This window comes from Petaurus breviceps, unplaced genomic scaffold (assembly GCF_028583685.1).
Source record: "Petaurus breviceps papuanus isolate PSGF00001 unplaced genomic scaffold, PetGlider_PUasm1.0 225, whole genome shotgun sequence".
NCBI classification, from domain to species: Eukaryota; Metazoa; Chordata; class Mammalia; order Diprotodontia; family Petauridae; genus Petaurus; species Petaurus breviceps.
Window position 1 is genome coordinate 22,874,882 of NW_027185889.1, and position 16,797 is coordinate 22,891,678.

Consider the following 16,797-nt stretch of genomic DNA (forward strand, 5'->3'; position numbering starts at 1 on the left):
AAGTACTGACTCTCTGGGCTCAGATGTCCTCATTTATAAAAGCACTGGCATGGGTCTGTGTTTCTAAGGACCACTAGCTCTGACATTCTATGGACATATGAATGCCTAACACCCAACAGCCAATGCAGGCTAAAGTTCCATAAAGTGCCTAAAGATCACACTTGCACTACAAGAGGTCAACCACGTGACAAGATGGCCTCAGGTCAAGGTATTCACTCTGGACCAGTGGGATTGCATCTCAACCAAGAATGAGTACAAGTAATAATCTAATTCCATTCAATTCCTTTTAAATGCCCTACAGAGCAAGCCGCATTAAAAATTATACCTTTTTTCCTTGAAATTGAGACTATTCTAGAAAGTCTGTATGTACAATCCTCTCTCATGCTGGGTAAACACTTAGATGAAAGCTCAATATCGACCCTTTCAACCTTAAGATTCTATCAGAAATCTGAGTAGAAATTCTTAAATTGCTAGGGAATTGTGATATTTTTCTAGTTTTAAAAGTCCTATGTGGTACTGAGCTATTTTTTAATAACAATAAACTTGCTTGTATACATGACAGTTATTAGAATAATTGGAAGATATGAATATATGTTAAAAAATAAAAACCTAGGGGCGGCTAGGTGGTGCAGTGAGTAGAGCACCAGCCTTGGACTCAGGAGGGCCTGGGTTCGGATCTGGCCTCAGACACTTCACACACACACACACATACACGCACGCACGCACGTGCGCGCCATGTGACCTTGGGCAAGTCACTTAACCCCAATTGCCTTACTCTCCCCCCTCCAAAAAGCCAAAAAAAAAAAAAAAAACCCAACAAAACAAAACCAAAAAACCCCAGAAACCTATAGAATTGAAAGCCATTGCTTTAGGGTGGAAGAGGAATGTACAGGGAGAAAGGGAAAAGGAGAGGTAGAATGGGGTAAATTATCTCACATAAAAAGAGACAAGAAAAAAGCTTTTACCATGGAGGGGAAGAGGGGGGGAGGTAAGGGGGAGTGAGTGAATCTTCTCTTATCAGAATTGGCTCAAAAGAGAATAACATCCACATTCAATTGGGTATAGAAATCTCTAACCCTATAAGAAAGTAGGGGAGGAAGGGGATAAGAGAAGGCGGGGGGAGGGGGTATGATAGAAGGGAGGGCAGATTGGAAAAGGGGGTAGTCAGAAGCAAAACATTTTTTGAGGAGGGACAGGGTGAAAGGAGAGAGAGAATGGAATAAACAGGTAAGGAAATAAGATGGAGGGAAATATAGTTAGTAATAGTAACTGTGAAAAAAAATTTTGAAGCAAGTTTGATAAAGGCCTCTGATAAAGCCTCATTTCTCAAACATGTAGGGAACTGAATCAGATTTATAAAAATAAGAACCATTACCCAATTGATAAATGATCAAAAGATGTGAACAGTTTTCATGTAGGGTAATCAAAGCTATCTACAGTCATATGAAAAAATGCTCTAATTTACTAGTCATTGGAAAAATGCAAATTAAAACAATTCTGAGGCAGGACCTCATACCTATTAGATTGGCTACTAGGACAGAAAAGGAAAATTTTAAATGGTGGAGGGGATGTGGGAAAAATGGGACATTAATGCACTGTTGGTGGAGTTGTGAAATGATTCAACCATTCTTTAAAGCAATTTGGAACTATGCCCAAAGGGCCATAAAACCCTGCATACCCTTTGACCTAGCAATACCCCTACTAGGTCTGTATCCCAAAAGAGATAGAAAACAAAAAAAGAAAAGGACCTATATGTACAAAAATATTTATAGCAGCTCTTTTCTGGGGGCAAAGAACTGGAAATTAAGGAGATATCCATCAATTGGGAAATGCCTAACAAACTGTGGCATGTGTTTACAATGGAATATTATTGTGCTATAAGAAATGATGTGCAGGATGCTCTCAGAAAAACCTGGAAAGACTTACATGATCTGATACAAAGTAAAATGTACTGTGTACAAAATAACAGCAATATTGTAAGATGATCAGCTGTGAAGGCCTTAGCTATTCTCAGCAACACAACGATCCAAGATAAGTCTGAAGACTTATGAAAAATGCTATCCATCTCCAGAGAAAGAACTGATGGTGTCTGAATACATACTGAAGCATACTTTTTAAACTTTATTTTTCTTGAGGTTTTTTTTGGTCTAGGTTTTCTTTCACAACGTGTCTATTATGGAAATGTTTCGCATAACTATACATGTATAACCTATATCAAACTGCTTACCTTTTCAATAGGGGAGTGGAAGGTGGAGAGAGACGGAGCAAATGTGAAACTCAAAGTTTTAAAAACAAAAGTTAAAAATTGTTTCCACATGTAACTGAGAAAAATAAATACTAAATTAAAAAATAAATACAATAAAAGTATGGGACTTGTAGGATTGTTCAACTGGTTTGATTGGTTTTTATCACAGAAGCCAGTTGCTGGTCAGGATTTATGAGAGACCCTATACTGAGCTTGTATTTTTTTTAATAAACACGCAATTGCATAACAGTATTAGGAAATAGAATATAAAGCAATCTCACTTTGGTGGGAAAAAAAAGTCACTGCTCTAAATGGAACGGCAGCTCTCTCTTTGGACAGAAGGAACTTGGAGAATCAGGACAAGAATGGATGGAAAAAACACAAACTATTTGGGAGAGGCACATTTTCAGTCTTCTGTCTTTTTTTCTCTTTGATTTTCTGAGCTGCTGAGGATGGAACACCTCAAAGACTCTGCTACTAATGGCGGGTCTGACCCCTCCATTAACAGCAGGTTCCATATTATTGTAGCAAAAAGTTATTAGCTCCCGCCCAGCACTGAGGCCATGAGTGTCTAGCACAGTGTGGAAGTGACCCGATAAAGGCCTGACTTCGAGTCTAGGTAGAAACTCCACTCCAAGCTCGACTCACCTTCTGACCTTTGGAGTGACTGTAAAAATCATCTGGCCAGACATCCTTCCCAAACATCACATCATCATTTAAGTAAATAAACTTCTGTGACAGCCCTTCAATCCGATGAATGTGACTTTCAATAGCAGGGGAGCTAAAGGTAGGCAAGTGACTCAGGTTCCGAAACACCTCCTATGAAGACAAAGAAGAGAAAGCACTGACTGTTGTTGCTATTTTATTAAAACACTCTTTCGATATCAACAATACTCCTGACAGTTCCCCTAGCAATTCCCCTACTCAAGGACCAATTTTCCTTGACTTACAGGAGACCATTCTGCCTCTGAGGGAGGGATTCCCTTAAACTCCTTCCCTGCAGAGCAGTGGCATCTCCAGGCTTCCCCCCTCACCTCCCGACTGTCTTTCCTCATTCTGGTGACCTCATGCCTGAGTACCAATCAAAAAACGGGAGATAAATTTCACAGTAGAATCTAAATGTAAAGCCTGGCTACTCTGCACAGTAATTTGAGGTGACCAAGACAATCCTTGTGGCACAATGTAAGATATGAAAAGGAAATGGCACAGAGGTGGGCTCCTGTGAGTGGGGGTAGTTTTGCTCTGTCTTTGTATTCTGAGGACAATGCCTAGCATGCAACAGGCGGTTAATAAATGCTTGGTGACTGACCACCTGATGGAAGGACATTTACCTGATGAGTTACTATAGTTATCCGAGGGTTATCAAGATTCAGCCAGGAAGGAATCTGCCCATTGGTTACGATGAAAATATTTCTCACCCAGGGAGCATGCTTCTCTATGGACCTCAAAGAATATCTCAGTTCTTCGTTATCTTCAAAACGGCTGGCAGAAATATCCTCATCCTGTTTAGACTGCAAGAACCATTCCACCTGTCAGATGAGCTCAAAGACTCTTCCATTGCACAGCTGAGAAAGGAAACTTTCCACAAACAGCAGCCTGGGTGTGATGCTCTGCCTCAGTGCACACAGCAGGGTCTGCACAGGGCAGAGGAACTCTCTCCCCAGAAGCCCCTTCCCTTCTCCCCATCCTGCCCTCAGGGCTCTTCCCCAGTCATGGTTGACTCTACTGTCCCCCACTGAAGCTGGGATTAGAGGCTGGAGCAGTACAGGAGCCTGGAGAAGCAGAAACAGCCAATCATTTGTCAGTCGACTGCAGTGGGCATCACATGCCACAGTCTGGGGAGTCTTCATTTTTCTTTTTAAGTCCTTGATTCTAGTTACTGCTAACTTTTAACAATCTCCTTCCGTTGCTTACCTGACTGATGGCGCTGAGATCCCATAACAAATAGGCAGGACTAAGGGTCAGCTCTTTTCCCTCAATGGTCATGTTCTTCTTAGCTTGCTTGTTTAATTCCTGGAAACCTTTGGGGTTATTCAATTTCAGAAGGGCCACGCTGGCTTCTGAATACAACTGCAGCTACAGAATGACATTATAAGGAACAGAATGACATTATAAGAAAGTTTCCAGGCAGATGAAGAGTCACTTCAGACTTTCCAAAGTCACGTTTTCGGTGTATTTCCTCAATACAGTAAATTGTGGGGGAACAATCCTCCAAGATTCCAATGCTGGAATGCCATCAGGCCACTGGCCACAGACCTTCCCTCTTCCCACACGGAATTCTGGGGAATCGTTCCGAATGAAGACAGTAACAGGTTTCTGAATGACAAACCAAAGTGACACATGGCTGCCTACAGGCAAGGCCAAGGCACTGCCAGACTGCTCCATGGAGGGCTCCCCACGTGACCTGCATGATGTGGTTCAATCAAAGACTCATAGTATTCAAGGGCACAGCCAAAATGAATAACACAAAAGATACCAAGGATGGAAGGTGGACATGTGGGTATAAGTAAGGGTCTCCAGAAGAGGACAAATTCCAAATCACACCCCACAGGATAAACCAGGCACAGATGGAAGAAACTGAGAACGATAGAGGCTTAGTATAGCTACTTCTCCAACACTCCCACGCCCCAAAATTCACAGCTTTTCTTTTCTCTTACAGGGGTATATTGACAGCATTCCTACTTTTCTTATCAGCCATTATTAGGTCATTTTTGGGATTCACAAATGAAATGAAAAGATTTTCCTGAATTAATAAACAGAAGTTGGAAGAGAAATAAAAGATGAGCTACGAGTGGTGGAAATTATGGGAAGGAGGAAGAGGTCACCAATCAATGGATCAATCAGGCACTGTGGATACCAAGTCAGAAAACAAATGTGAGACGTGAAGGATAAGCCGGTCACTTCTTCCCCACTCACATCACCTAGCAAAGACCTAACACAGTCCGATGCAATCTTCTGGTCCATTAGCTCTTTACATAAGACAAGGAAATCAAAGATGTTACAGGAGACCCAGGCAGGCTAGGTCTGTTTGCAAGAGCACTGCCAACCCGATCTCACAGGGGCTAACTGGGAATTTAAGGAGGGAACAAAATGCCGCATAAAACTGTAAAAAAGCAGCTATTATGGAGATCCTTAATTTTTACAAGAAAATGAGAGTAAACAGAGCCAAGAACAAAACTACCCAAAGGTACTCCAAGATTTTTGGAAGGCCCTGTGTGCATAACCACAAAATGTCAAGTCACATAAAATAAGTAAAAAAGGAAACGTGAAGCAACAGAAAAGGAGCTAAATGTGACCTTATCTCCTGAAGGGCAGCAGGACATGGCAGAGAACATTCTGGCCTAAAGCCAGGAATACCTGGGTTCGAGGACAGTCACTTACTCCTGCTGGCTGCAGGTCCCTGGGCAAGGGATTTAACTTCTCGATATAAGACACAGGGCACAGAACATCTGGATTGCTAATGGGAGTTTTCTCCTCAAGCATTCCCAACCCCAGTGGAGTCAAACTTGAAAAGAAACAGACGATTTAAAAATATTATCTGTGTCCTCCTATGAGCTCATTTACTTTGTTAAATATTTCTTAATTCCGTCTTAATCAGGTTCAGGCCATGCTGAGGAGGGCTGTGGACTGCACACAGCCCAGATCATGTGTCTGACCCCCCTGCCCTATGCCAATGGAATCACAGGTCCAGTTCATGGCTCCTCCTTCCCTCCAGCCCCAGGCACATTGCTAACTGGAATATGGGGATGCATCTCATTTCCCCAAAACCCTAAATGGGACTGTCAGAAGAGTATGCTTGGTAATCTATGCCCAAGCCCCCGTCCTAAGCTACTGTTTTATGTGCAAAGTTTTTCTATTATCCCTGTTATATTGTTGCAAGTTCTGTTGACACCAATTTTTCCACCAGTTATCCCTAAACTCTCATTTATTGTTAAGGTATTTTTGCTATGTAAGGGACTTGAAAGATCTTGGGGCCAAATGTAATGGGAATGGGAATTTGAAGATCTTCCCTGCCCCTTACTAGACCTAGGGGGGAGTTTGAAGACCTCCCTTGCTGTGAAGACAAATTCTGCCCCCTGATAGGCTGAATACAGTCACATGGAGCCTGTGGTGGAAGGAGTTTGCTGAAAAGCAGAGCCCACAGGGAAGCTGGTAGACAGCAAATCTGACAGTTGGAGACAGAGGAACTCATTAAAGAGTTAGACAGTTTTGTGAGTAAATATTGATCACATATTGGTTTTGGGAAGGCTAAAGGATGCTGTGGCTCTCAGCATCATTATGGCCTCTGAATATCTTTGGTACTTTGGCTTACTGGTTTTGGGATTTGGTTTTCTGGTGTCTAAATCCTTCAACTTTATCCTCTATCTGGAGAGTTTGACATATTTTGCAATCGAACACCATGTGATAGTTCTAGCCATGGTCTCTATCGTGATCATGGGCGTTGTAAGTACTGCATTGGTGCTATGGCCCATAACATCACTTGGCCTCCATTTCCATAACTATACAATGGGAATGCTGGGGAGAGGATAAATTAAATGATCTAAGGTTCCTTCTAACTATAAATCTTATGCCCTATGGTAGTCATATGTAATCGTCCATACAAGTGGAGGGGATAGGTTTGGACCATGAATATGATGAACAGAGAGTCTGATAAGTTCTTGACTTCTCCGGCTTAAGATTTCATCTCTTGGGGGCAGCAAGGCAGCTCTGTGGAATGAGCATGGCCCTTGAGTCTGTTGGACCTGAGCTGAAGTCTGGCCTCAGACACTTAATGGCTATGTGACATATGAGAACCCTGACTATCTCAAAAAGAAAAAAAAAGGAAAAAGACTTAATCTAAGTTGAAGGACAAAGAAAAAGCAAGGCAGGAAGGACTCTTACTAGGGACTGTGTTCTAAGGAACCCCAAGTTAGGTGCTAAGGTGGAGTGATGGAAAGTTCAGCAGAAAGTGACACTGAAGGTGGTGACTCCCAAAAAAAGCATTCAGGGAATCACAAGGACCACGTGCCAGCCTTTGGGACAAAAAGGTCAGAGAGCAGGGTGGCAGAGTGGGAAGGAAGCTGTGTGCCCAGACCAGAGCTGCGGGGTGGGAGCCGCTCTGGCATATTCCAAGGGGCTTCCTGACTAAGAGTCTCCTAAATCAACAAAATTCCAGATTAGGAAGAAAAAAAATTAAGTGAAACGTTAACTAAAAGAAGAGGAGATCTGATTAATTAGATGGCAGTGACTCAGTTAGTGTGCAGTATGACCTTGGCAGCCAAGCCCTCACTGCCTGGGGCAGCCCTTGTGCCCCACTGTTACCGCCTCCCTCCTTTGCTACTCCATGCCCCCTCTCCTTCAGCCAGTCTTACAGATGACACAGCACAGCCTACTACTTGGGAGGGGGGGCCAGTGTGGGCGTCCTCTGCTTCCCTCCTCGGCATCCTCACCTGCCCAAGGTCTCCCTGTATCAGAGGAAGATCTTTACCTGACCTTCAAGCCCTGCACTGCTCCTCCCTCCTGTGACCCTGGGCTCTAGCACTCATCCCTTTCCACTTTCCCGCCTGCTTGCCTCACAGGCCTGCAGCATGCTCAGGGCCTTCCACATCTTATCACAAAGCCTTCCCCTGAATCTCAGGCCCATCCAACAATGTTCCCTCTCTTCTCTGCTTCAGTGCCCAAGTCCTCAAAAGTTTTTTTTCATCACTCTCCTCTGCTGCTGACATGTCAACCAAACGAGGTCACTTCTCACTACCTTTCCTACCTCCCTGCCTTTGTCCATACTATCCCCCATGCCTGAGTCCCACCTCCTAGCCCCAGGCCCCCACACTCAATTCTCACCTCTGCTTCAAATTAGCCTAAACTGAAATGCCACTGCAGCTCTGATCTCCACTGCTGCTGCCGCAGCGGCCTCCTCTCCTTGGCCCTCAGCAGGACTTACCTTCTCTTGTCTCAGTCTAGATTACAGCAGGTGAGCCTTCACATTCCCCACTAGTCTCTAAGCTTCCTGAGAACTAACCTCTGTTTCACCCCCAGCACCAAGTATAACTCTGTACATAGTGGACACCTAACCCCTGATCTTTTTAGAATTCATTTAAATCTGCAAAAACACCAAGTTACTGGGGGGGAAGCATATAGAGTATCAGCCTGAGAGCCAAAAGCCTGGGTTCAAGTCTCCCCTCTGACCCAAACTGTGGAAAGTCAGGTGTGCCTCTTGGTGCTCTTGGCAAGGATCTCAGACTGACAGGGACAGAGAAGGTGCCTGGGACCCTACACAGGGAGAGGAAGTGCCTCAAAGGGAAGAAATAAGAGGTACAGTCCCCGTTCCCTGCACATACACCCACACACGCGCACATGGCTCCTCCAGGAGAAGGGGCCGCTTCTCTTCTCTCCTGACTTTCTGTACCTCCAGTGTTCAGGCACAGGGCCTGTAGCAGCAAGCACCCCAGCGTCCCCAGGGTGGCTGCTCACACTGGTTCTTGGATCAAATCAACATCTGGGTTTTTCAAAGCCGTGGGGGGGGGGGGGGGGGGGTTCTTGACAACGGCTTCCCAGAATCCATATCAAACCACAGAACACTTCTCCAAGTGAGGCCCAAAACAAAGCCACACATCAGGGCTTATATAGCCTCCTGGCTCAGAGAATGTAACAACCTTATTGACTCACTGGCCAATCAAGAAGTATCTACTGAAAAACAAGCCTCCCACCCCAGGCTCCAGGTGCACTTTAGCCTAGGGGCAGGGAAGATCTTTAAATTTGCATTTCCATTACAGGGCCCCAGAACTTTGATGACTGATCCCCTGAACTTAGCAAGAGGCTTCTATATGAGATACCACCAGCATAACATCAAGACACATTTGAAAAAACATCTACTGGTATTTCTTACAAAAAAGGATCAGGTGAAATGGTCCCAGAATCCCCCTGCCTACAAGAGACGGTTTAGCTCCACTGTGGGAACTTGCTAGGAACATCTCTAAATATGAATGCAGAAAATCTCTCACATGTAAAATAAGAGGGCAGGACAAGGGGATGGCTAGGGTCTGTTTAGGTATGAAATTCTATGATCAGGGTTAATGGCACCATCATGTGCTTAAACAAATATCCACATTTCCTGGTTACTCAAAAATAAATCCTTGCAGATCAGAACTGGGACACTTTGGCTTCCTCTCTTCACTGAGCAGCACAGCATAATCCTGGACACTGTGAATTTTATACAATCCCCAATGATCCCAAAAGGAAGGCATATTGAAAGGAACCAATGTGGCTGCCAAGTGAAATATATCCCAGAATCATCCTATTTCAGGTATGAAAAGAACCGATATCTAATTCAAGGCTATTATTTCACAGCAGGAAGAAACACAACCTCACACAGGTGGCTGGCTATTTGGCCAAAGCAATATGACAAGGAAGAGGCAGAGCAAGGCCAGTCCCCACAGTCTGGAGTCTCTGCCTCTAAGCCGGGTGTCAGAATGGATGGGCTCTATCTTTAGGGGGCAGCATGTTTTTTTAAAGGAGGCGGGGGAAGCATAAATAACCTAGATGTGATAGAGAGAGGGGCACGAGCTTTTATAAAAGGTGTTGGAAGCAAGCCATGGTTTACCAAAAATGTGGAAGACAAGGCAAAGGGCTGACTCAGCTATGCCCTGACCAAAACGGGGAGGAAAGAAGACAAATGCAGTGCTTGAGGGAGATAGTGCCATGCTGATGGACACAAGGAAGTAATAAGCCTGATGAATTTGGACTCTGAGCCTGACTTTTCTCTGAAAGAGAACAACCTGAAAATTGAGAAGGATAGAATATGCTGAAAGAGAATTCAGAGCCCAAGGTAAGGAGGGAGATAAGAAGGCAGGCAGACACTTTAAATGAACTGAAAGGAGATCTCTAGGCCCAAGTGAATCATAATCAGAGAGAAAGGGGGGCTGTCATGGGGAGCTGCGATCTCTCATCTTTGAAGCATTCACAAAGAGCAGGGGCTGTTACAAGCACCTGCAAACTGGCAGTTCTTATGTCCATATAGAAAAGGGGATAGATATGAAACCCATAAACAATAGCCTGGTGAGCTTGACATGTGATTCATTCTAGAGAAAACTTCTAGTTACTAAACTGGTGGGATGTGAACACTCTAAATAAAGGAAAAGCAGCAAATGCAACTTCACAAAGAACTAACTTCAGCGTCTTTTTGATGGGGTTATTTAAAGTTGTGAACTGATTCTGCTGATAATTCTTGGCCACAAGATGAAGAAGGCACAGCCATGAAGGCTCCAATGGTCTGTCAGCTCACACTCGCTGTGTCCTTATCACTCAGCTGGAGGAGGATGCAGATCCTGGACCCGTCATCCCACCAGCAGGTGAAACAACACTGGGAAATGCTACTGACAAGCTGGGCATTGGCCCTTACACTGGTCCAGGTCCGTATGTGCATGGCTGTCACTCAGCTGGAGCTGTGATGTTCACACTAAGCCAACTTACACAGGAGGCTCAGGTGCTTCGTCCTGACAAGTCACAAAGGACTGGGAGCTTCCTTCCTTGATCCAGCAGCCCTCCCAGCTTGTGCTGCTCCAAGCTCTCAGCCCAATCAATGCAAAAGAAGTGAAGACCCCAGGAGGACCCGCTCCACAGACAAGCCCTGACTGTTCTCTCCCTCTCCAGCTCCCCTTCATGGTGGGGGCCCATTTAACCCAAGCATGATCACTGGGTCTCTGTGTGCTGCCCCTGACCCCTGCATTGCTCACTACAAATCTTGTGTGGCAATGCCTCAATCCACACACCAGGACACACTGAGCCCTTGCCTGGCCAGCTGCTGCTTGACCCCTGCCAAGCTCACCAGTCGCTCCACCCACCTGTCTAGACTGCCCATTACTCTCAGAGGACAGACACGCCTACCCCACCTTGGCAGGTCTGTCTAGTCTCTGGTTCCAGCAATTCTCAGACTGCCCATCCCTGGTTTCTGAGCTTTGGCTCTGACAGGTTCAGAATACCAACCCTACAAGTATAGAATGGGGAAGGCTTGGCTTAGAGGTCATGAGAGAAAAAAAAGAGGTAGATGGAGGTTTTACTCAACTCCAGATTCTAGAAAAGCCAGCAGTAAACCATGGCTGCCAACAAAGTGAAGACAGGTATAGACCATGCTGCCTTCTATGCCTGTTGCCTGCCCCTTCCCCCCAGCTATGTTCAGCATTCTCCTGCCTAGGATGCTCTCTGTCCTTGAAATGCTCCCCCAGTCATCCCTCTATCACCTCCTCCCTGAAGCCTTCCATGACCTGAAGCAGGTATTTCACAACCCTTCCCTTCAGATGATTTTTAGCATGGCTTTCCAACTCTCTTTAATGCACCTTCTGTAAAGGTAAACACTAAATTATGAAACTGTAAGCTCTCATTTGAACTCGGAATCTCCTCCAGTCCTGAGCCCAGGGTTCTGTTCATAGCAGGTGCTCAACAAAGAAAGAATTTTTTGTTACTGAGGTAACACAACCAGCTGCTGAGAGGGAGTACTGATCCTGCCAATTTCTGTGTGTGTGTGGTGGGGGGGGGGAGTGGGGGGAGGGATGGTCCAGGGGGTCTGCCCCAATTTCAGAATCCCTGCCTCTAAAAGTGTGCCCTCTTCTCCTCCCCAATCTGCTATTTTTTAGAACCAATTATAAAGAAAGACTGAAGCAGAGCAGGCCCTGGTGACAATCCCCAAGCCCCCACCCCTCACGTGTACACACACAGGCACATACATGAGCACAGCACACTGGCTGCTCCCAGACCTTTAGTTGGTGTCTTTCTTGGTTCTGAACCCTGTTTTGGAGAGCTGTCGTGACCACAAGGACCAAGGGACCAAGGCTGGAGAATCCCTGCTTTCTTTACCCGGACCCACATTTCATCCACCAAGGGCACAGGGCCAATCTATGCTCTTTAATTTCAGAATGAGGCTCAGGTTCCTCTTGTATTCAACTGCTCTCTCCTCCGAATCCTTACCAGTGTTATTTTGGAGGCCAGGTTCTCAGGGAGCTTTGCTCTCAGCTGATCGGTTTCCTTGAATGTCGGTGGAAATCCACTCAGGAAAGCCAAGTCACGCATGAGCACTAGGCCAGGGACTTCTTTGTCTGTGGTCTGAAAGAAGACAAAATACCTACAACCCAATTCTCTGGCTTTTTACAACTCAGAGCTGCATTTGTGACCCATGAGAAAATGAAGAAAGATGTAACTTGGTACAAGCCTCAAAGTCACAATACCAGAAATAATTTGGGTTAATATTAGCCAACCAGAGAGATGAGAACATTAATGATAAGAGCTCCTCAAAGTCTCAGGGCTGTTAGCACTGATGCTGTTGCATGTAAGTAACATAGGTAACCTACCAGGTAGCCCCTCCACACGGACTGTTTGCCGACATCTTTGAATATTCCAGCCTGGGCTTCTTCAACTACAAAATACAATTATGATATATACTGAGAATCTACTCTGGGATGAACATACAAAACAAGTGTAAGACACAACAATCTTTGGTTTCAGAAGGCTGATAAGCAAAGTGGGGAGACAAAATTAAGATATAAAATCTTTGGGAATGAGAGAAGGCCTGCCACAGTAGTCCTGGTAGACTGTCTTGCACTTGGGAAGGAGAAGTTAATCATGGTTTGGGAAGTGCATGCATTGGCCCAGCTAGCTGGGGGTTTAGATTTCGACAGTTCTTTGGGGAAGTTGTTCCCAGTATAAACAGGTGGCCGGCAATGGAAACCTGCCAGTTCCAGTGGAAAAGTCCTACAAGGAGTCACATGAAATATGTCTCTCGTGTGGCAAATCTGTAGATTACAAGAATGTATAGCTTTTGTCCCGGTTTGTTTCTCCATTCATTGGACACTTTTATGGAAGAGACATAATAGGCTTATGAGAGGGAAAAAAGACCCAGAAAGAGATTACAAAGGCTATTAAGCAGGCTCAGATTAAAGAGATTTATGCCAGCTACTGCATGTCTAAAAGATCCCAAAATTTGTAACATCAAATACGAGAATAAAGCTAGTACCAATAAAACTTATTTGACAGTTAATAAGAGAGACAGAAAATCATTTTGGGACAATACAAAACAGACTGAGTAAGGAGTTCAGACTCTGGAGGCATCTGCTGGGGCCAGAACAGTTCAGGAAAGCCTGGAGGAAGATGTCAAGCAAGGCTTATAAAGGAGAAGCAGGATGTGGGAAGGGCTTTCAAAACAGAGGCAGGGACAACAGCAAAGTTAGAACAGTGAGAAATTAGTGAGCATTTTGTGGAGAATTAGGGGGTAGGCCAGGAGGCCAGGGGACCAGAGCTGTAGTTTCATTATTACAGAGAACTCCAAGGTGATGAAACTCTCTCTATCAATCTTGGAGAGGTCGCTAGGGCACCGAGAAGTCCAGGGAATGACTGGCCCAAGGTCACACAGGCAGGAGGGGTTAAAGGATCCTCACATACTCTCTAAAGTGGAGAATAATGATGAAAAAAGTAGGAGACTGGAGACTGGGTAATTCAGATGGGACTAGAAGACGATGAAGCATTCTGGAAGCCAAACAAAGCAGTTTAGACTTGAGATGATAAACTGACAATAGCGATAAAAACAAAAAAATCATAGATTTAGAGCTGGGAGGCATACTCAATGCCATCTAGTCCACTCGCCTTAATTTTACAGATTTGGAAACTGAGGCCCAGGGAGGAATCACAGGTAAATCACCTGGAGGAACTTCAGAGGCTAACCTCTAGCCCTCAGATGAAGTGACTTGTCCTCGGTAGTAACACAGGTAGCAAATGGCAGAGATGGGATTTGAATCCAGTTCCTCTAAGAGTAAAGTCAGTAGACTTCCTATTTCTCCAAGCTGCTTCTCTTTTCTAGACTCATATATTCTGGGGCAAGAGAGTGAAATAAAGGAAGTGAAGCTTAGGGAAGATGAGTCACAAATGAGCAGTGGTGTGGTCCGGTGGATATAGCTGGCCTCAGTGTTGGGATTCAGATTCCACCTCTCCTAATCACTGGCTGCACTGCCAGCATTTATTTGATTTCAGTGCCACAGGCAGAAGTCCATCTGCTTTGGCAGAGGTGACTTCCTCACTGAGATCCCTAAGACCAAGAAAGCTCAGGCCCCCCAAAAAATCTGAAAATTCCGTGCGGGATGATTATAGGAATAATTCAGTCAAGGGTATAGACACTTAGGGAAGCAGTGGGAATGGAGAGTAAGGAAGACACATGCAGGCCATTTAAAGGAAAGAACAGCTAGAATCAAAGGACAGACTGAGTGGGTCGATCTGAGAATTTGCAACCGCGAGTTTAACTAAAAGTACTAAATTCAGACAATTGTGTCTAAATTCTCTTTGAGCTCCAACAGTCAATAGTTCAGAATGTTGAATCAACATTTCATTAAAATCATTTCCCACTTGGATGTCATCATATGGATACTTCAACCCAATCACAAAAGCAGAGTTACTTCTATCTCTTCACAAGCTCAAGGTCTTTCAATGTCAGCTGTGCCCCCCAAATTGATAGAGAACAGGGTTTGCTTCACAAAACCAATAAATCCCAACTTAACCATGAATTGTCCTTATTTCCCAATAAAACTTAAATAGGTGATTTCATTTAAAGCAAACTCTAAATTTAAAAACTGGAATTGATAAAAAAAACATAAGATTTCTTTCAAGCGTAATTCCTCAGATGAACTTAAAATAGGATTTGATTTGACAAACTTTGTTCCACCCAGAATGATTAAAGATGAATTTGATTGGGTAAACTGGGGAAAGATCTACTGTAGAAGAGCTACAAATCAGGACCTGACAGCTGTCTTTGGACCCCTATGATTTATTTTTTTTTTTTACCGGGGGGGGGGGGGTAAGGGAGTAGGGGTTAAGTGACTTGCCTGAGGTCACACGGCTAGTAAGTGTTAAATGTCTGAGGCCAGATTTGAACTCAGGTGCTCCTGACTCCAGGGACAATGCTCTATTCACTGTGCCACTTAGCTGCCCCAGACCCCTGATTTAGAACTCTGAAATTCCCCTGAGGTCAAAATTCTTCCCTCTGCGCATCCAGATGCTCACTATCCCTCACTGGACCTTGTTCCACGTTTTACAGTTCCGACCCTATTAGCACCGAACCAGTATTCTTCTATTCTCCACCCTGAATCCTTTGTCTCTTTCCCCCATCCATCACTCAGTTAAGCCTCAACCCTAAGTAATCCCTCATTTTCTCCATTCCTACCTGCTTAATGTTAAAGTGTACCCCACTACCCCCTGGGTCCATTACTGGAGTGTGCACAGTGGCAACCCTACTTTTTCCTCCAGCCACCCAAAATCCTTTGTTGGGCTGCAAGCGGCCCTTGGCCCATATGTTGTACCACCCTGTTTTAGGTAATACTGCATCATATGAAGTACAACATTGCTTCTTGGAAAGAAGATTGACTGAGGAGTGAGAAGAACTGGGCTCAGGTACCAGCTTTGACACATGCAGGCCATGGGATCCTAAATAAGTCATAAACGCTGACACCTCTGTTCTAGATCAGCCTCTAAAACCCTTCAGTTAAAGGGAAGGCCATGACCTTCATTAGTAAAGGAAGTTTCCTTATATGGGGAAGGAAACAAGCAGTTATTAAGCACCTGTGGGGTTCCCCACAGCAGTGAAATCACATGTCCAGGTCAAGGTCCATCCCCATATAAAGTCAACTAAATTATCTCTCCCTAAGAGAGGACTGAAAGCACTGTGTTGTTGTTTCAATCACTCTCTCAATTTCCTGTTTACTAGTCTCTTTTTGCTGTTCTTACAGCATTAATTCAATTACAATTGACTCAATATATAAAGAATTTTGATGCAAATATCAAACAAATGACTGTTAGACTTTTTTCATACCAATAAAATGGAGCTTACCTTCCTTGTGACTGTCAAAAACGACCACAGAAACATTAGTTGATGGGTTTTTGGGTTTTGCCACAAAGAACATGTCACTAGCAGACTGTAGAGAAGGATAAATGGACGGCAGCTCCTTCAGACTGACATTGGTGGGCAGGGCGGGGTCCAGGATGAGCATGGGCACTTTAATGCAGTGCGTTAGCAAACATTCTAATTGCTTTTCACTGGAAAGAAAGGCCAACATGACCATTAAGAGCCTTGAAAAACCAATCTGATAATGAAAATCAGAGTAATGCTGTCAAACGTTGCTGTTTTTTATTTGTATTCTTTGAAAACTCAGGATGTTTTAACAGACAAGCATTTTTATCAAGAACATAGAGATTCAAGGAAATAAAGACAACTTTAAGGTTAGAACTTCCTCTCATTTTCCCCAAAATAATGAAAGTAGTTACCTATATGAATTAACATTTTAAAAATAATTCTTGTGTATTTATTCACTCTAAATTGTTGAAGAAAGTAAATTCACACCCTTACAGCATCTAAGGCTTGTAAAGTACAAAAAAAACTCCAACAACAAGACAACAACAGTGTATGCAACATCACTATCAACAACTGTGTGCAAGCTAGCCCCATTTTGCCGATGTGGAGTCTGAGGCTAAGAAAGACGGATCCCTTGCCCACAGTCACAATATAAGAGTAAGTAAAGAAGCTGCATCTTTATCATCATGGCAAG

At 44.2% G+C, this 16,797-nt stretch overlaps 1 protein-coding gene across 2 annotated transcripts in view; it reads right to left on the reverse strand.

Annotated features, from left to right (window-relative positions):
- GNPTAB (N-acetylglucosamine-1-phosphate transferase subunits alpha and beta) overlaps window positions 1–16,797 on the reverse strand; it is a 92,221-nt gene that overhangs the window by 38,685 nt on the left and 36,739 nt on the right. For both annotated transcript variants that reach the window (XM_069095245.1, XM_069095246.1), the window contains exons 5-10: window positions 16,083–16,288; window positions 12,565–12,629; window positions 12,185–12,319; window positions 4,160–4,321; window positions 3,577–3,756; window positions 2,894–3,064 (exon numbers count right to left, since the gene is read on the reverse strand). In XM_069095245.1, coding sequence (XP_068951346.1) covers window positions 2,894–3,064; window positions 3,577–3,756; window positions 4,160–4,321; window positions 12,185–12,319; window positions 12,565–12,629; window positions 16,083–16,288 — 919 coding nt within the window. The remainder of the gene's footprint in view (window positions 1–2,893; window positions 3,065–3,576; window positions 3,757–4,159; window positions 4,322–12,184; window positions 12,320–12,564; window positions 12,630–16,082; window positions 16,289–16,797) is intronic.